The sequence below is a fragment of the Lipotes vexillifer genome, unplaced genomic scaffold, assembly GCF_000442215.2.
Source record: "Lipotes vexillifer unplaced genomic scaffold, Lipotes_vexillifer_v1.1 scaffold920, whole genome shotgun sequence".
Lineage (NCBI taxonomy): Eukaryota > Metazoa > Chordata > Mammalia > Artiodactyla > Lipotidae > Lipotes > Lipotes vexillifer.
The window spans coordinates 1,869,193-1,890,302 of NW_006783413.1; the positions used below are offsets into that span (position 1 = coordinate 1,869,193).

The 21,110-nt window shown below is 47.5% G+C and overlaps 1 protein-coding gene across 8 annotated transcripts in view; it reads right to left on the reverse strand.

The window, feature by feature from the left end:
• Nucleotides 1-21,110, reverse strand: part of PAX5 (paired box 5) — a 188,732-nt gene that overhangs the window by 65,393 nt on the left and 102,229 nt on the right. For 6 of the 8 annotated variants that reach the window (XM_007455998.1, XM_007455997.1, XM_007455995.1 and 3 more), the window contains one exon: nucleotides 16,637-16,766. The exons of the other annotated variants lie outside the window; for them this stretch is intronic. In XM_007455998.1, the coding sequence (XP_007456060.1) occupies nucleotides 16,637-16,766 (130 nt within the window). The remainder of the gene's footprint in view (nucleotides 1-16,636; nucleotides 16,767-21,110) is intronic. 8 annotated transcript variants of the gene reach the window in all.

Here is a 21,110-nt window from a genome sequence, read left to right on the forward strand (position 1 = left end):
TCATGCAGGGAGTTGCCCTCTGCATCTGCCTGGTGTGGCATAACCTTGGCCAAGTCGCTTCACCTTGCCGAGCCTCAGTTTCCTCTTCTGCAAAATGGGGCTCAAGTCTCTCCCTGCCATACCCCCACCCCCAAAGGATGGAAGGAAGATCTGAAAAATGACAGCTGTTAAAATCAATCCGTAAACTGTAAAGGGTGGTGCACAGGCAAGAAGTTATTAGCATACTTTTAGGAATTGGTTTCACTGAACAATTTCTTTGCTCACCTTAGAATCAAAGGCCTGCCATTTCCCCTTACTTTAGAGTGGGGAGGCCTCCCACTTTCTCCCCTGGACCAGATTGCCCCTGAGATTTTTAAAGTCACCATCCAGCTGTTCCCAGCCCCCCTCCCAAAACACAATTGTGACAGTCAAGCAAAGAAAGGCGAGAGGGAAAAAAATCCATAAAGGCTCAGCAAAGCGGCGGCCGGTGGAATTCGCCAGCTCCTGACCACCAGTTAGTGACGTCAGGATTTATAACTGTATTAAATGGTGTGACAGGCAGCCTTGATATATCAGTTCCCCCTTCTTCCCAAATCACAGACAATAAAAGCTTTGGCAGTGAAAGTCATTCATCATCATAAAGACCTGAGACATCCCAGTCATCAATTTCACTCACATCCTTAATACACTGGAGGGAGCGCAGGAGTTGAGCACCTTGAAAAGGGGAAGGAAAAAACACGAAGGAAGATTGAACAGGAATAATTACAAAGGTCAAAGAAGGGATTCCTCTGGGGGCGGGGACATGGGCAGGGCCAGTCCCTGCCGGAGGTGTGCTCAGCCCCCAGAGAAGCTGCGCAGTCTCTGGGCGAGCTCCAGGCAGCCCAGAGGCCGGGCCCTTAGACCAGACCCTGGGGTAGGAGCCGGCTGACCCGGGCTGCAGAACCAGAGGAGGGAGGCCAGGCAGCCCTACTCTGGGCTCCGTGGCTCCAGGCTGAGCTCTGTGGGAATCTTTTACTCCATCAGCCTCATTATACAAAAGAGATTTAAAGATAATAATAAAAGCACAGGTACCTTTTGTAATCTACCCCCATATTGGCACAGATGGCTATTCGTGACAGCTAGGGTCTTCCTTTTGGCAACATCTTTTGAATAATTATCCAGGGCTGACACTACTTGTTGTGAAAGACACCGAAACACTGCCGGGCCAGCTGGGAAAGCGACACTGCTCAGAGCCCCTCAGGGCACCCACTGCCACCCCTGCCCCTCCCCAAACCCAGCCACCTTGACCATGATGCTTCCATCCCAGGAATCCAAGAGAGGACATACACCCCAAGGCCCCGGTCAATTAGGCGAGCCCTCCCACCCCAGCCCGCTCTCAGCGTGAGGACCAGGACAGCCCAGCGGAGCCTGATCACCCACCCCAGTGTCCTCCCTGCCACCCCGTGGTGGATCCCTGCCGGGCTGCCCAAGCACCTGGGCCAAGGCTTCCCACCCCTGACCACCTGGACTGTTGCTTAATGTCTTTTCTGCTCTCAGGCAGGCAGGGCAATAGAGGATGAGAAAGCAGGAAGCTGTGCTGGGTGTTGTGTGAAGAGCTGTTTTAGCTGACTTCTTCCTGAAGAGAACCAGGGCTGAACTGGCTTGACCCTCCCCACGGGCACTTGCCCAGGGGAAGAGGAAGAAAGTCTGTTTAAGGAAAGCAGTGACCATTATTTTTCTTTTGCTTTCTTTCCTGAAAACAAAACAACAAAGGAGCAGCTGGGTCTAGGTGGGGAGTTGCTGGAAGTGCCACCGTCATCTGCCCATCCACTCAACGGACCTTCCCTGAGGGCCTACTGTGCTGCTGAGGTCTGCCTGGGTGCAGGCTGACCTACACGGTGCTAGTTATTGGAGGGAGAGTCAGCCCGATGCCCTTCAACCAGATAGCACCCGGGATCAAGACAAGCCACCATCACACGTGCCCCCCATGCATGGCCCTGATCTACTCAACAGCCTTGTTTGTGGTCTGTTCTCTAAATTGGGCTCTGCCTGACTCGGAGCTCCTCTGCCTGACTGCCTCTGCCTGATTGCCTGACTGCCCCTGACACAGCAGGTTGGTGAGGAGCAGTGTGGCACAATGGTCAGGTGTGTGGCCTCTAGAATCTGACAGTATGCATTTGAAACCTGGCTCCACTACTTAGGAGGTGTGTGACCTTGAGCAAGTTGCTGTGCTCTTCTGTGCCTCAGTTTTGGCATCAGTAAAATGGGGATAATAAAACTAACTTTCTCACAGTGTTGTTTTGCAGATTAGACAAGTTAACACATGTAACGTGCTTAGAACAATGTCTGTTGCCTGGTGAGTGGGAGGCAAGTAGTAGTTATCACTCCTGCTGGTGACTCTTGCCTTACGAGATCTTATTCAGGATTGAGACCAGCTCTGGGGAAAGAGCCCTTACCTTAGTCCCCACTCCAGAGGTCAACCCTCCAAACAGGCTATTTGACCACCCTATCCTTGAGGTGGGCATGTGACACCATCCTGGACCTGGGTTAACAGAGGGTTACAAAAGGAGCTAGTGGCTCCAGAAAGGCAAACAGTCCTCTGGATGGGCAAGTCTGGACAGGCAACAGGTGCCCCCTAAGGACTCGTGCCAAAACCAGCCTCACCAAACATTTATAGAAGATCTAGGGGTGGGAGTAGAAGTTCTATAGCCTCTTGGATAATGAAAATAAAAGCTAATAGAGATAAATTAGAGAGAGATTTTTTTTCTGGGCTGTGAACACTGGTGGGGAAAAAAAAGGCTGCAAACCAGTAGAAGCTAATGCATTTGGAGAGAAATAATAATTGTCATAATATCTTGCATTCAAATGTCCCTTTTGCTCATCAAAGATGTGTGTTTGAGTGTGTGAATCATGTCAATAACCTTGATAATAACCTAGATGGGTACGGTTTGGGGTGATTAGTAGCAATCCATCCATCCACTTGTTCACAGCTCACTTGTTCATCCATCCATCCATCCATCCATCCATCCATCCATCCAACACTTCCCGAGTACCTACAATGTTCCATGCCCCATGGTAGGCAGAAGACAATTCAGAACCTCATAGTCTAAGGATAAAGTTAGGCTGGACACAAAGAATCATAAGTCAAGGCACAATGGGATAACAAGTAGGCCGATCCAGGTCCCAGAGAGGGGGATATCACTCTGACTGTGGGGTAATTGGGGAGGGCTTCCTGAAGGAGGCAGCGCTTGAGGACTGCTCCCTGGAGACATGCCCTGAAGTCACATGGACAGAGACTGGCAGCCCTGCTGGTTCCTCAGTCCTCAGGAGGTGTCGTGAGAGCTTTTCACAGGCAAAGCCCTGCACCAGGTCACACTCACCCCCCTGCTGGGGACACAGGACCTGAGCACCTGGCACAGTCAGGTCAAAAGAAAGGCTATAGCTTCCTACAGCTCACGTACACTTCACTGAAGTCCTGCAAGGACAGGATGAGCCAGGATGATAAATTCCCATTGGGCAGATGTGAAAATGGAGGCTCAGAGAGAGAAAGTGTGTCCCAAAGTCACCAGGGAGTTATGGCAGAGCTGGAATGAAGACCTGTGATCCTGATCCAAGTCAGCCCATTGCTCTTCCTTTCTCAGCAGACTACCGCCACCTCTGGGCAAATGACAGGAGCATCCTAAGCAAAGGAACCAGCAGAAGCAAAGGCTTGGAGTCAGTACTGGGTGTGGTTGAGTTGGAAGGTGATAAAAAGGCCTGAATAAAGGATTCCATCAGGCATAGCACCCAGTGCATGGCAGTGGACCAGTCAGGCTGAAAAATGAGGACAGGAGAGGGGGAAAGTTCTGTTCTGGAAGGCTGAGTCTGGCAAGGACAGGGAGCCAAGAGATGTGGGTTCTGGAGCTGTCTCATGTGGGGAGAACTTGAGTTCTCAGTCCTCCGTGTCTCCATCTGCTCAAGGGAGTGATGCGAATGATCTCCAAGGAGCACCAATATTCCAGTCTCCTGACCCTAGGTACCTGGGGAGGGCACGATTGTCACAATACTGGGGCAGATGGAGGAGACACAGTGAGGACCAGCCAGTGCTCACAAAGGTGGTGGGGAGAAGTCAGGCAGATATAGCAAAAATGGTGCCGATCCCCTCCCAGATCATGGTTCTCCCGGGATACAAGGGGATGCAGAGTCCTCAAGGAGACCTTTATAGTGGGCACTGGGGAGGTGTGGTAGACAGAATCATGGCCCCCAAAGCCTGTGAATATGTCACCTTACAAAGCAAAGGGGAATTTGCAGATGTAATTAAATCTAGGATTTCTGAGACGTGGAGACAATCCTGGATTATCCGGGTGAGCTCAATATAATCACCAAGAGTTCCTATAGGGGAGAAGCAGGAAGATCAGAGTCCCAGAGGGAAGATGTGACAACAGAAGCAGAGGTCAAAGAGGACAAAAGGTGATACCCTGCTGTCTTTGAAGACAAAGGAAAGGGCCACAAGCCAGGGAACATGGGCAGCCTCAAGAACCTGGAAAAGGACTTCCCTGGTGGTACAGTGGTTAAGAATCTGCCTGCCAATGCAGGGGACACAGGTTCAAGCCCTGGTCCAGGAAGATCCCACATACTGTGGAGCAACCAAGCCCGTGCGCCACAACTACTGAAGCCCGTGTGCCTAGAGCCCGTGCTCCGCAACAAAGAGAAGCCACCATAATGAGAAGCCCGTGCACAGCAACAAAGACACAACGCAGCCAAAAATAAATTAATTAATTAATTAATTAATTTTTTTTAAAAAAAGCTGAAAAAGGCAAGGAAATGGATTCTCCCCTAGAGCCTTCAGAAGGAATACAGCCCTGCTGACACCTTGATTTTAGGACTTCTGACCTCTAGAACTGTAAGATAATAAATTTGTGTTGTTTTAAGCTGTGAAGCTCATCGTAATTTGTTACAGCAGCAACTGGAAACTAATACAGGAGGCCAGTGGAACATCCAGAACAGGGAGCCATCAGGCCTGCTCCACGCTGGACAGATCCCAATCCTGGCAAACTCCTTCTCCATCCCCTTGCTGTGGAGGACCCCTAAACCTGGCTCTCTGGCTTAGGCTGCTTTCCTGAGCTCCAGATGTTTAAAACAACACTTATTTAGCACTTACCATGTTCCAGACAGAGTTTTGAGTGCTTCTGAAATATTAACTCATTTAATCCATGTAACAAGTTTCTATTCCCATTTTATAGGTGGGCAAACTGAGGCACATACACACAGTTGCAACTGAGGTCACCCATTCATAAGTGGGATAAGGGTTGAGACCCAAAGATAGGCAGTCTGGCTCCAGAGACTGTACAAGAGATTCTACAGTTTGATCAGCTTCCACAGACCCCAGGGGCCACCAGTCTAACTGTGCTGCAGGTGAATGTGAAAGAGCTCTGCTTGGATACCTCTGATGATGTGGAGCTTATTACCACCAGAGGCAGTACAGTACAGGGGTTAGGAGAAAACCAGCTCTGCTACTTACTGCTGTGTGAACTCAGGCAATTTCTTTTTAACTGTTAGTTGGGACAAAAATAGTACCTAGTTTCATAGAGTAAGGGGTGAAATGAGCCAAAGCACATAATACATGCTCAATAAACATTAGCTATCACTGTTATTATCTCCAAAAGCAGCCTATTCCAGCTTCAGAGAGATCAAACTGTTAAAAAAAATTCTTCTTTGCACTCAGCTACAGCTTGCCTCCCTGTGGCTTCCCCTGATGAGCTCAGAGCAGCCACATCTCCTCCTCCCATACCCCTGAGCACGTGGGAGGCAGCAGCCAGGCCCCCAATCTGCTGTCTCTAAGCTGACAGTCCTGGGCTGCCCGTGGATGCCAAGGTTCCTGTCCCGCTTCCCTTCCTGGACCCTGTCCTTCTCTGTCTGCAGCCCAGGTATCAAATACTGAGAGGGATTCACCCCTTAGCTCTGAGGTAGGAATTCCTTAGCCCATACTTTTAGAGAAGAGTTCATTATGGTTCATCCAGAACATTAGAAAGGATGGAAGTTCTGGACCTACCAACATGTTGGGTGTCCATAAAGCATGAAACAAAATTTTTAAAAAACTGACCAACAGTATGAAGAGCAAAAACCCCTTTGTAGGAAATGAACTATATGTGTGTAATCTGATACCATTTTTTACGCATAGAAAAGGTTCTGGAAGGATATTTACCGAACCATCAACTCTGCTGACAGCAGAACAGGCTAGGAACGGGGTGAAGGGATACAGTCACATGTTTACCTATACTTCCATATCATTCGAATTTATTTTACAATGAGCAGGTATTCCTTTGTGATTTAAAAGGGATTAGTAAAGCTGGGGGTATTGCAACAGACTAGACCAAGCTTCAGAGCAGAGAAACCAAGAGTTCGTGGCTCCCCAAGAGCAGCTTCCATGTGGTCTCCCACAAAATGTTCTCAAACCCCACAGTCAAGGAGAAGCAATAGTTCCCTCCTCCACGCCTTCAAAAGCACTTGGCTTCTCCCTGGTATTTCTCTTTCTTTTTCTTATTTGTTTTGTTTTGCCCTGTACATGTATCCACATTTACCTCCCTCATCAAATTATGGGTATGCTGAGGGCAGAGACCCTACAGCCACAAGACCCAGCCTAGGCTAAGGTCTGATGTGAAGGAGGAGCTGGGTTTTGATGGAGAGGTGAGTGAGTGAATGAGAGAATGAAGGAATGATGAATGGCAACCGCTCTGCTAATTGCCAGGAGCTACAGTTTGGTGTGTCTTCTCCTGCAGATAATGGCAAGGCAGTGGAGATCTCTGACCAGGAGGACGAGCTAATTAAATCGCTATTTTAAGAAGATGGATCACAGCAGGGTCAGCTGGGAAGCTGGAGGCCCAGAGACCTGCTCGAAGGCTATTTGGAAAGGTCGGCTTCCAAGCTGCCCGCAAGTGTAAAAATCTATGAGTGCATTACCAGGATGGCCATCCACCTTTGTTTATTTTTATCCTACAAAATACAAGGTCAGAAGTAACTGGAGTACTTTCCCCTGAAATTATTTTTTTTAATTGACACTGCTCCTTACACAAACATTAATTCATTTATTCAACAAATAGTTCTTGGGAACACTGTGCTAACCTGAAAGCAAATCATAGTTTCCTTTGATGTCCACTTTAATTACAGAGATGCTTGAATTTCATTTGGGTTTTAAAATGATCAGACCTCTGGCTTCTCTGAACCTCTGAGTATCCTTCCAAACATTTAGATTCCAAAATTCTAGGTTTCTCTAGAATCTATAACTGTGAGTCTATTTAACAATACTTTAATCCCCAATTGGATTCACCTTGAATCTTTCTGGAATGCAAATAGCCTTGTTTTTCTGGGGAAAGTTCCGATCTTGGGTGCTGAGTTTTCTCTCTGTTTGTGGTCCCCTGAAGCAGGTTCACAACATTTAGTTTGGACAGAGTGTGACATCACTGCACCGGGATGAAATGCCTAATTGTCACACATTCTGGAAAACCTTGCACTCGGCACTCCAGGCCCTCCCCACTGGATGGCTTATAACACCGAGCTGATATCTGGGGAAAGCCATGCCAGGCAGGCAGAACAGCGTGAGCAAAGGCCTGGAGTCAGGGACAGGCAAGGCCAGTTAGACAGCCTGTGGTCAGCCCTTCCTGGCCTGGGTTTCTATTGGGCAGGAATAGGTGTCAGAGGAGACAGGAAGGAGGGGCTGGGGCAGGTCGAAGACTCTCAGGGAGCAGCAGGCAAGGACAGTGAGTGAAGCTGGCCAGGTGGAGTCTGGGACAAACAGGAGAGTACGGCTGATGTAAAGGGATGGCCCCTTCTCAACGCTCCCCTAGTGTGGCCACATGGGAATGTGGACCCTGGTGGACAGTCTTCCAATTTTTCAAAACAAGTTAGACATTTTAGCCTTTCTCTTAGTTTTAAAGGAACTTCTAAATTTAACTTTTTGATAGTGATATAATTAATATATATATAACGTTCAAAAAGTTTTAAATATAGATGATATTCAGTAAGATGTCCTCTTCCTACACCCACTTCATCGTCTATGCCCAAACGTGGTTACTGAGTATCCTTCTAGAACATCTGTATGCTTGTGTGAACAAATACGCATTCCCATTGCCCCTCCCTTCTTTACACAAAAGGTAGTATTCTGTATATATTATTCTTGCTTCTTTTCATGAATAATATATCTCCAAGATCTTCCCAATCAGGACATAAAGCACTTCCTCATTCTTTCCTGCAGCTGCACAGTACTCCATCTTACGGGTGAGCTCTTCTTTATTGAACAGTCCCCTTCTCATGGACATTTGGGTTGTCTTCCTCTGATCTGTAAAATGTGGGCTCTGATTTTTTTGTTTGTTTGTTTAGGTTTAAAAAGCACTGTTTGGGCTGGACCCTGAGGACCCAGAATGCCAGTGCCTGGGTCTGAGTTCATAGCATGGATGCTGGTCCAGACATTGCTGACAGCTCAGCTCTGGCTTGCCAGTGGGAAAGGAAATCACTTCAATGGAGAGCAGCTTCAGGTAAGTCCTGTTTCGAGATTCTTTGCCTTTGAGCTAGTGAAATCCCCATCACTAGAGGTAACCAAGTCCTGATATAGAATAGATCTCAGGGTTGGGTGATGGGTCGGGCTACCCAACCTCGAAGTTTCCACTAACTTCCAGAGTCCCTGAGGCCTGATTATGGGCTGGGCCCAACTGGCAGCAGAGAAAGAACTGAGAAATGGCCCCATCCTCTCAGCACCTCATTCACTCATTCATTTATACAGTTAAAAGGCATTTCCCGGGCTTCCCTGGTGGCGCAGTGGTTGAGAGTCTGCCTGCCGATGCAGGGGACACGGGTTTGTGCCCCGGTCCGGGAAGATCCCACATACTGCGGAGCGGCTGGGGCCGTGAGCCATGGCCGCTGAGCCTGCGTGTCCGGAGCCTGTGCTCCACAACGGGAGAGGCCAAAACAGTGAGAGGCCTGCGTACCGCAAAAAAAAAAAAAAAAGTCTCATAAAAAACAGGTCAAAGGAGGTGCTCCCCACGGAGAGATAAGCAAATGGTTGTTCAGAAAGGCCTGGAACATACTAATAGCTACCATTCGTTAAGTGTTTACCATGTGCCAAGCACCGGGCCAAGACTGCGTGGACCATGCATGAAATCCTTGCAGGGAGCCTGTGAGGGAGTGCTATCCTGGGGCCCATTTTACAGATGGGGACCTTGGGCATGGAGGCTAGTAACGTTCCCAAGGTCAGGCAGCTAGAATACGGAGAAGCTGGGCTTCAGGGCCAGGCAGTCTGGCTTTGCTGCTGACATTCTCAGTCATATGCTAAAAGAAATGCCTTCTGGAAATTTAAACTGGGATTTTTTTTTTAGTCCATCCAACCACATATTGGCAGCAGGCTGTGGAAGCCAGGGCCTGGATAAGCCCCAGATCCAGCTCTAACTCACTGGATGTGGCATTGAGTAGGTCACCTCCCACCTCTGAACCAGAGTCTCTCCGACTGTGAAGTGAGCAGTTGCTCTGCAGGACCCTCCCACCCTGTCTGTCTGTGGTCAGATATTTGCCCCAAAGGAGGCTGGGAGGAGCCAACACTGGATCCCAGACACTCCAGATCTCCTTTCTGGCCCCCACACACTTAGATGCCCCCTTAGTGGCTCTCAAACTCTTCCCCATCACTGTCTCATTATAGCCTCGAAACAGCCAAAGGAGGCAGGCAGGGCAGGAACTGTCATCCCCATTTCATAGATAGGAAAACTGAGGCTCAGAGAAGACAAGCTATTTGCTGAATGATAGGACAGTTAGGTGGCAAAGTCCAGGCTTAAACCTGTTCCTCTGACTCCTGGGTCTAGTGCTCTTTCCTTCAGCCCTCAGCTATTGCTCAGATGAGAACGGCGGAAGAGGATGGACTTACTTGCTTTCAGGTACCAAGTTTGGGATACAGAGACTCCAAACATTGAGCCTGGGGGATACCAGCAAATCAGAGCTGGTGGTCTTGGGGACTCAGCAGCCATCTGTCTATCTTCGTGGGTGCTCATCCACTGGCCCATGTATGTTCTCTGTTGCTTAGAGGGGACAGTGCCCAGGGGATGCCTCAGACCCCAGGACCTGGGTCATGCACCAGGCAGGTGTTTCCCAAAGTTGTTTAACCAGAAGAAGCATCCCTCAGTCTCCACCTGCCATTCCAACTGGTGATGCAAAGAGATAGTCCTCAGGGGAAGGGGCCAGAAAGGACACAGGCTGGCCCTGTTACTTTGTTTTCCCAGGCAAAGGGTCAGGTGGGCACAGCCAGGGGCAAGACTGCCGGGTCTTTGCTGGTGTCCACCTGCTGTCCTCCCTGGCAGGTAGGCACAGTGGCTGCCCCATCAGCAGGCCTGTGGCCCAAGGATACACCTGCAGATAATTAGTCCCAATCAGGACAGGCCCAAACTGCTGACGATGCAGGAATGGGCGGGCCATGTCACTGCTTTGCAAATGGTGAGCAGTTTCTAAACCATGGCCCTGGCTGGTAGAGCAGGAGTTTAACTTAAAATTTAACATGGCATATAAATGATGGAGAGACACGGACTCGTTGTCTAATGAGATCTCCCTGGGCAGCTGGGAGTGTGAGGGCTAGGGTGGAGCAGGACCACAGACCAGCCGCTTCCTAGACCCCAGGCTGGCAGTGTAGCTGAGCACCCTGTGAGGAGGGGAGAAGGAACGGGTGGGGCTGGAAGACTCAGCCCTTCCCTGAAGAGTTCAGAACTGTGTCAACACATCCACAAGCACAGGTGGAATTAAATTAATGCCACATGGTGACACGAAGGCCCATCCTAACAGCTCTCAGGGGCATTCCTTCAAGGTGTTCTAATAGCTCTCATTGGGATCATCAACTGCCCCCAGAGGGTGTTTTGAAAATTTCTGGGGGCTTTTATATGATTCACAGGTGTTACTGGCTTGTGGTGGAACAGTCCCACACAACGAAGAATCTGCCCTTATCCTGCACTATTTTCATGTCCTGCCCAACATTCACGTAGGTGGTAGGTGAGAAATCTGCTTATAATTCTTTAAATCTAGAATGGAACTTCATTCCCATATTAATGTGAACTTGCAGTTTCCATGGTCTTAATAAACACTGAATTTTCTAGGAATGCAACTACTGTGTAAACTGAACAAAGCTTGTACTTTGTTTTATTTGGAACTTTGCCAAGAGTTCCTCACCTATGCGTAAAATCCCACTCACAGTATGTGAAACACAGTAAAGTCTGTGTTCGGAATTGTTGCATTCATGGTGATTCTGTGCATGGAGCGAGCCCTGGGCTACTCCATTATGTCTTGCAGTTTAGACACGCCGAATATTTACTTATCAAAGTACATAGCAGTTAATTATAAACAATTTCACTTTCACTTCTTCTTTGTCTTATAGTTAGGGTATTATTTTGATTTTATTTGAAATTACTTGTGAAGATAGGCTATATTTTTTATGAACTTAATTTCAGGAGAGTAAAGGGGCAATGTAAATATTTGTTATTCCCTAGGGGACACTGGGTGGGACTGAGCAGAGAACCCCGGTGTCAGCATAGCACTACAGTGTCCCATTAAGCAGGGGAAGAGGCTGTGGATCTTCTCCTACCGAATCCTCATATGCATGCATCTGATCTACACATGTGTGTCCATGCCTCTGTGTGTATGTCCTTTATATTTGTTCATACTAATGGAATCATACTAAACATATTACTCTACAAATTGTTTATATGCTTAAAAGTATATCTTGACCATTTATTCATGTCAGCACAGATAGCTCTACTTAATTCTTTTTAATGGTTGCAGAGTAGTTTATTGTGTGAAGGAGCCATAATTTATTTAACCTACTCCTATTGATAAACACTGAGTTTTTTCCATTTGTTTTTCATTATAAATAATTCTGTCATTATTATATGGGTTTAGGTATCACTGTGCATCTGTGTGAATATATCTTGAGATAAAGTCCTTAAAGTGCATATAAAAGTTCTGAGTTAGATGGTAGGTATGTCCATTTAAAATACTGATAGATACTGACAAATTTCTTTCTAAAATGATTGCACTGATTTATACACCTATGACTGTGTATGGAAATATCTGTTTCTCATATACTCTCTAACACTGGACCTCAAGAAACATTTCAATCTTTGATAAGCTAATGGGTTTTATTAAAGTATCTCCTGGGAATTCCCTGGTGGTCCAGTGGTTATGATGTGGGCTTTCACTGCTGTGTGCCCGGGTTTAATCCCTGGTCGGGGAACCACAATCCCACAAGCTGTGTGGTGTGGCCAAAGAAAAAGAGTATCTCATAATTATTTTAATTTGTAGTTTTAAAACTATGAGTCAAGTGCATGTCTTTTCCTATGCCATTGGACATCTGTATTCTTTCCTGTTCATTTGCTTTACCTGTTTTTTCTACTGATAGTTTTTTCTTATTTGTTTTTAAAAACCTCTTTATATATTAAGAAAACTAGCTTTTTGTCATCTGTGTTCCACTTAAAAAAATTTTTTTATTCTTTGTTTTTTTGGGTGTTTTTACATACATATATAAAACATTTCTGTTTTAAGCAGTCGTTTATATCATTTTTCTTTGCCTTTTGTATTTGGAACAGATTTCTTTTTTTGGCCACACGACACAACTTGTGGGATCTTAGTTCCCCGACCAGGGATAGAACCCAGGCCTGCAGCAGTGACAGTGCAAAGTCCTAACCACTGGACTGCCAGGGAATTCCCTGGAACAGGTTTATACATTTATTTATTTATTTATTTATTTATGGCTGCAATGGGTCTTCTTTGCTGCATGCAGGCTTTCTCTAGTTGTAGTGAGCAGGGGCTACTCTTTGTTGTGGTGTGTGGGCTTCTCATTGCAGTAGCTTCTCTTGTTGTGGAGCACTGGCTCTAGGTGCACGGGTTTCAGTAGTTGCAGCATACGGGCTCAGTAGCTGTGATGCATGGGCTTAGCTTCTCCGCGGCATGTGGGATCTTCCAAGACCAGAGCTTGAACCCGTGTCCCCTGCATTGGCAGGCGGATTCTTAATCACTGTGCCACCAGGGAAGTCCTCCCTGGAACAGATTTTAAAAGGCCTTCCCCACTCGAAGTTTATTAAAAAATTTCCCTTATGGTTTTTTTTTCTAGTTTTATTATGATTTCATTCTTTAAATTTAAAGTTTTGATCAACCTGGAATTTCTTTTGATATAGAGAATGAGGTATGGATCCAACAGGCCTAACTGTCCCTATACCATTAACTGAATGATTTATCTTTTCTCCACTGATTTGCAATGTTGTATCTGTAAACACCCACATATATTTGGATCTATTTCTGGATGCTCCATGCTGTTCCATTTGTCTATTTACTTCACTTTCAGTAACAGTTTTAACTGTTGTAGCTTTATCATAACATTCTAAAATATGCTATGTTTTACTCATTTCTTTATTTCAGAATTTTTCTAGCTACCTTGAGTGTTTATTTATTCAGTATTTGTGTCATTTTGACAAGTTTTAAAAAGTTGGCATTTTGATTGAAAATGCTTTGAATTGATATATTACTTCGGGAGAACCGACATCTTCATGATACTGAGTCTTCCTACCTATGAACAAGCTATATCTCTCCATTTATTCTTTTATGTTCCTTAGCGGAGTTTTAAAGTTAAGTTTATTCCTCAGCATTCTACCTTTTTTATTTTGATGTTATTGTTAATGTTTTCCTCTATTATTTTTCTAGCTAGCTATTGTTTACTTACAAGAAAGCTAATGGTTATATTGATAATATTATACTATTATATAAGTATTACATATTTAGAATTAGAGTAATTTTAGTATTTCAACATTAGGCATAATTCTGACTTTGAGATATTTATATTCTTCTTCTGCTCTGTGATGTGACTTGAAAATAGATTGATCATAATACAAACAAGTCTTTGGTCAAGGGTCTACCTGAAAACCCAGCCCACATCCACAGTTACCTTCTGCAGATCCTGGACAGCTAAGCCACCCAGCTGGCTTTTAGCACCAACTTTCTAAATCAAGAGTATTCAACTCAAATTCCTTTCCAGGTTAGGCTTGTAAGATAATGAGAAAGCAGGTGGGTGGGGGCCACGTCTCCAGGGGCTGCTGCCACTAAGGCCCCGCCTACCACGACCATGTGGGAATACGGCCCAGTCTGGCCAGATCCTCTGATTTTTCAAGGGAACCCAGAGATCCAGATTTATAAAATTTCAATGTTGACTCAAATTTATAAAAAGTCCTACATGGGGCCAACTAACCATATGTGTGGGCTAGATTAGCCCTTTGGGCAGCTGGCCACCAGTTTGCCACGTCAGTAGACAGGAGTCTCGGAAATGCAACTATAGTCTCAGCGTTTACTGGATTATTTTCCATCTAAATAGGCTTGTGCAGATGGTAGAATATGTCTTCCTGTGATCTGTCTAAACCATGAACCCCAACCCTAATAACAAACCTTCCCTCTGCAGAGCAGTCCCCTCGGGGACCTCGTGATCCTCACAAGGGCCCTGAGAGATCAGAGACACATCCAAAGTCACAGCAAGGAAGTGATGGCGCCAGGATTAGCCCCCAGATTATCTGTGTGGTAGAGTGGCAGACTATACTGGCCTGCTGTTCAATTTTACCTCTGCTGCTCACTAGCTGTGATCTCTGGCAAGCTACTTAAGTGCCCCGGGCTTCCATTTCCTTGTTTACAAAATGGATGTGATATAACAGTACGCACCTCCCAGGGCTCCTCCAAGGGTAAAACAAGTTTACCTACCAGAATGTTTGGTACTCCGTAACTACTCAGTAAAGTGACTTATTATTATTATTAACTAGTCCAGGCTTCTTTCTACCCTACCACACCACCCTACCCAATTATTTGTGCTTCTCTGAAAAGAATAAGGACCCAGGAGACTGAAGGCCGGCTCCAGCTCTCCCCTTTACCCCTTATATTGGGCAAGTCACTGCCCCTCCCTGAGACTTGGTTTCTGCATCTGTAAAATGGGGATGCTGTCAGAGGTCTTGTCACGGACTCTCATGACCCCAGGGGAGAGGATTCATGGGACACCTGTGATGTTAGGAAAAGTTCATTCTGACTGAGGTTCCCATCCCCCATCCCTGCACCATTACTGACACCCCCCCCACCTGCAGGCTCAGCAGCCCTCCAGGCTCTTGCCCCATCTCAGGTAGACAGGGGACCAAGTCACTCTTGCCTCTTAACTGATCTCCATGCGGTGCCCAGATCTACAACCAGAGTCCTGGCTACTCCTGCCTGAGCCCCACGAGCCCCAGTCTCAGAGCCAGGCCCTCCCTGCCTTGGGACCTACATGAGGCTATGAGAGAGCCTGTCTTATCCGGCCCCCACCCCCGCCTAAAGTTCTAACCTGAATCCAGCCCTGATGCAACTACAGCCCACTCACATTTCTCAGAACCCCTTGTCTCTGTCACTACTTCCTGTGTCTTGCCTACCAACCTACAGGGACATCCCGCTACCTTAGGCTGGACCTCAAGGCTCTGGCCAAAGTGTGATCCCCAGCCCCTCACTGTCTGTTAATGTGAAGTATCCAAGACTGCCTTCTGCCTGCACGGCCGGACAGCCTCCCGGAGCTGGTGGCTGAGTCTGTCCATCCAAATTATCCCGGTACTGGGCTTCCCTGGTGGCGCAGTGGTTGAGAGTTCGCCTGCCGATGCAGGGGACATGGGTTCGTGCCCCGGGCCGGGAAGATCCCACGTGCCGCGGAGCGGCTGGGCCCGTGAGCCATGGCCGCTGAGCCTGCGCGTCCAGAGCCTGTGCTCCGCAACGGGAGAGGCCACAACAGTGAGAGGTCCGCGTACCGCAAAAAAACAAAAACAAAAACAAAAACAAATTATCCCGGTACTGCTGGAGCAGGGAGGGGTGTCTGCCTGTCTCGCCCTCCTTCACAGCAGTGAGCCTGACGTGACCAGCCACCATGAGAGGAGTAATAATCGCAACATGTATTGGGTGCTTGTGTGTGCTAGACCAGAGTCTAAGCACCTCATATGTTTACAGCATTAATCCTCACAGCAACACTGTGGGCTGGTGTTGCATCTATCACCATATTACAGATTTAAAAACCACAGCCCAGAATTCTTATATAACTTACCCAAGAGTATATAGCTAGTCAATGGCAAGTTCCAACCCAGCAGCGTGCCTCCAGGGCCCAAACTCTTCATCTTTACTTTGACAGCTAAAGCAGCTGGTCCCGAGCCTTCCAGAAAGGAAGCCTAAATCTCCTGCCCTTCTTAACTCCACCTCTGCCTGGAAATCTAAAATTCCTGCCAGGAAATCTACAATCTGCCAGGAATCCCACTCATCCTCCAGGCTGATGCCAAACAGGGCTGCCTTTCTCCTGAGAGGGCTAAATCCCAGCGCTCTGAACACTCAGCCCCACCTACAGGGGCTCCGAAATCACCCAGCCCCTCTGACAGGAGGCTTCCCTGGCCCCCCTCCCAGCCCATCGTCCATTTGCCATTTGCTCTCCTCTGGCTTTATCAGAGCGTCTACAGCCATGTCTCATCGAAGCCACAACTCCTGGCCCCACCAGTCCCCTGACTGACCTGTTCCAGGACCTCATAAACTCATTAAGACAAAGATGGTCAATCAAGTCCAAAAGCACCAAGAAGCCACTTTCCTCATCACGCACATGTCCTTTCTCTCTCTCTCTGCCACTCACCCCCCATGCCCCAGGTGCCCTCACCTGTCACAATGGGGTAGGACTGCGGCCCCGGCACGCTGCTCCCGATGTCGCCAGGGGTAGGGCTGGTCAGGTTGGCCTTCATGTCGTCCAGCCCTCCAGCCAGTGAGGCCATGGTGGAATAATCGGCGGTCTGAAAGAGGAAACAAGACAGACACCTCAGCACTGAGACTCCAAAGCACCCCAGCCAAATGCCACCACCACGTTCTGGGCTCAGCCAGCTAACCCGTGCCAGTGCCAAGGCCCCCAGGGGGCTCACGGACTCCCGGTTTTGAGAGGGCAGATTCAGCTCGACAGAACAATGCAGGTATCCAGAATCAGCAAGTCTCCCCAAGTGAAGAGGTAGACAAGATTCAGTGCAGCTGCACAAGAATTCAAACCTAGCTTCTTTACGGCCTGCAGGCTTCCCTACCCAGCCCCAGCTAGCCAGACAACCATCCTCTTCAATGCAAGGAGGAGGAGAGAGACATCCATAAGCAAAAGCAAGGCAGAAATAAGAGTCTTGTAGACAAGAGGACAGAAAGAAAGGTTTCTGATTTCTGTGCTCTTAAACCACAGATGTAGAATCACAGAAACAAGGGTTAAAGGGAATTTGGGCCATCACTCAATCCAAAGCCTCATTTCACAGATGAGTAAACTGAGGTGCAAGGGGAAGAAGGCTTTGTTCAAGGTCAACAGGGGATGGTTCACCATAAACGCCCACCCAAAAGCCAATATATCAAAGCATATGAGTCACAGCTGGCAAGTGTTTTTGAATTCCGGAAGCCTGTAAACGCCTGTATGCTGAAAACTGTAGGGTGTGCACATCTGATTTACCAAGTCCACACTAACCACGTGCATTTGGCCCATGAGTCATGCTCCTTTCTTTAAGCCATTTCATGAAATCAGAGCTTGCGATGAGTCATTTCCCTGGCATCCAAACCACTGCCAGAATGGTCTCCAGGCAAGGTTGTGAAGATGCCAACCTGTCTTCCCACTCAAGGACAGACTACGGTATAGGCATGAGTGACAGATCTCTTCCGCACCCCCACTCCCCCGGCCTATCTTCAGTAAAAGAAATATCTGCAAACACCTAAACCAAAGAGTCTAGTTGTGACAAGCATTGGTACAGGGAGTTTCCTCTACCACCCTGGCACTGCCAGTGGAGGACACATTCCTGTCTGTCCAGGGTTATGTCCTTGGCAGAGAGGGACAGGGAAGCTAGTAGTCTTCTGAAAGAAGTTTGCAGGCACCCTGGGAAGGATGATGAGGACTGAGCCACTGGGAGGGAAACCAGAGGAGCCACCAGGCAAGTGGCAGGCAGAAGGGACTCAGGCTCAGGCACGTTCCTGGCACTTTTCTCTGCAAATGAATTAGAAAGTACTGCCAGGGCAGCTCAGATGCCAAGCGGGGTGCATGGCAGCCGTGAGTCCAGGAGGTACTGCAGGCCCAGGCACCCTGAGATGGATTCTTGTCCAGAGCTCCCGGGGCTCTCCACCCGTCTCCAACAGAGGTTGATTCTAAAACACACAGAGACGAACACAGGCCCAAAGCCAGCCCAGGTAGGACAAGATGGGGGACAGGCCTCCCTGACATCAGGAATCACTATAAAGCTGCAGTAATTAAGAAAGTATGGGAATGGCACAGGCACAGAAAAATAGGCCAATGAAACAGAATCAAGTCCAGAAATGGATCCATGCATATATGGAATCTTGATATATGAGAGAGGTGATGTACAAATCAGCAGGGAAGGATAAAACTCTAATAAAAAATGCAGGATATCCAGTTATCCATTCAGAAACAAGGGGGAAAAGAGAAATTGGATCTTTACACCAGACACAAAAATCAATTCCAGGTGGATTAGAGACCTAAATGTGAAAGGCAAAGGTATCTAACTAACATGGTCAGCTCTAGGTCCAGCCAAAAATCCTTGGGAACAAGTCTGTCCTTCACGGAAAAGGAAACAAGTGGCCCTGGGATGTTCACGCAGAGTTCCTGGTTGCTGTGAGGACAGCAGTGGGTCCTGGTCAACCTGCTGCCTTGCTTCAATGCCTCCTCCTCCAGAAAGTCCTTCATGACTACCACTCCCCAGGAAGCAGGAATCCCAAGTGGTACCAGGACAATAAAAACCATAATCTTCACGACCTTGTCAAAGCTCACATTTATCGATCACTTACTCTGTGGCTGGAGCTTTACCTATATTATCCCATTTAATCCTCACAATTACTCCATGTAGTAGGTTCTGTGTTATTCCTATTTTACAGATGAAGAAACTGAGACTTCTATTATAGAGGGAAAGTGCTTGCCTAATATCACACGGCTTCCAGGTGCCAGAGCCAGGATACAAACCTGGGTACATCTGACTCCAAAATCTCCACAATTACCCTAATGATTTTCCTATTGCGTTCTAACCCTTTAACAGGTATGAAATCACTTTGCTAGTACCAACCTTTTAAAACAGAAAATAGAGTAGTCTAGAAGAGAAATTTTCTAAGAGTCTCACACATAGAAAGAGTAAGTCCTGTTTCATTAATCTTTGTTTCCATGTAAGTGGATATGTGTGTACTAGGTGGAGATGACAATGTATTTCTTGCTACAGGTCACACCCAGCAGAGTCTTCATCCCATAAAGCAGGGAGCTATTGGGAAAAGGTCACTGTCTAGACTTTATCCTATGCAGAATGGGACGTGGTCACAACATTAGCCCCCTAATTAGCTTAAAAAATTAGAAAGTAAAGCTCAATGGAAGCTCCTCCTTCAGTGCATTGTCGTGTGCAAAGACAGGAGGTCAAGATGCCTCTGTGAGGGTCTCTGGGGTTTCTGGGACCCTGGGGTGAGGACCGCACCTCCCATTTCCCTATGTTCCTGTGTCCTACTGGAGGCCTGAGCATGGTGGATGCTTAGCATTTATTGAGCTTTTCTTGTGTGCAAGATGGCACGTTAAGACCAGACATGCTCTCTGACCTTTATCCACAAACCTCAAGGGAAAAGACACGTGGCCCCGAAGCTCCATCCAACAGGGACAAGGGCACAGAGCCATTCATTTACATGGCACAGGAAGTGGTAAGGAAAGGTTTCTTGGGCAGGCTGTATTTATCCTGGGCCCAAGCAATCCCTGACCACCCGCCTCAGGCTGAGAAGAGCTGAAGGAACGCGTAGAGGTGAGACAGGAGTGATCCAAAAACAAGGCACATGCCAATAGCTGCAGGGGGAAGAGGTGGAGATGAAAAAGTAGACAAGCTGGGATTCGACTCTGAAGAGCTGGTGCAATGAACACTTGGATGAGCAAGTGAATGAATGACCCCTTATCCTCAGGAGAGCCAGGCAGCATCCTAGCCAAGAGTAGCATCCCTGCAGCTCTCCCCACCCCACTACCAGGCCTGGCCCCTTCCTAGACTCCAGGCTAGGCAGCTGGGTCCACAAGGGAAAGCCTCTAATTCCCAAGAAAACATAGCCAACCTGGGTTTAAGAAAATGGGGAGAGGGTGGCCAATCCTGCCTCTTATTTAACGTCCAGATGGAGGGGCCTTTTTGTTATTTGATTTTGTTTTAGTCAATAAATTCAGTATCGAGGTTTGTCCAGTCACTTCAAAAGTTGGCTTTGAATCATCTTTTCAAGACATGAAAATCTTCAACTTGTGTAACGCATGCAGTGGAAGGTCCAAAAACCCAGTTTCCCAACCACCGATGGTTGCCAGAAGGTAAAGTGAACTTTCCTAAAGAGCTGGGGCTCAGGGGACAGCTGGATTCATAAACCAGCTCTCACTGGCCTTTGCCATTTGTACCTCCCACCACCCCACCTAACAGGGCTGGCCTTGAGCCCAATCTCTTTCTTTGCTGGGATTCCACAGCTCTTGCTCTGCTCCTTCATGAATCAGGGGATGCTGTCATTTCATTTGCTGTGTAATTATTCCCTAATTTCTCACCACTGTCTGTCCCCCTGAGCTGCCTAGATTTTTAAAGGCAACTGCATTCTCCCCGGTCTCCTGGGATCCCTGGAACCTCGTTCCACTGGCTGCTCCTCAGCCACTCCAGGTACTGTCCTACCTCTGCCTGGGAGGCCCATCTCACTCAGCCACTTAAACCCCTACATTGTCCACAAGACCCAGCTCAGATGTCACCTCCTTAGTGCAGCCATTCCTGGGCCCCACATTCCTACCAATAAATCATGATTTCCTTGTCTATGTTTCCACAATTGGTGTCATTTTGCACAGACCTCTATTTTCATACTTCCCACCACATGTAATGGCTGTTCATCTGTCTCCCTCCAGGTTGCCTTGAGAGCACAGAGCATGGAACAGCACCAGAGCCCCCTAAGTGCTTGTTGAATGAATGAATTCATGGTCCAGCAGCATGACATTTTACACAACATCCAAAACTTAGCTGGGGAGTGTTCAAACAAGAGCTCCAAATAACATGCTAACCTCTCACCTCTACCCTTCATCAAGTCAGGTGATCAGAAAACAGCATCCTTGTCTACCATGAGATGAAGTCCCTGAG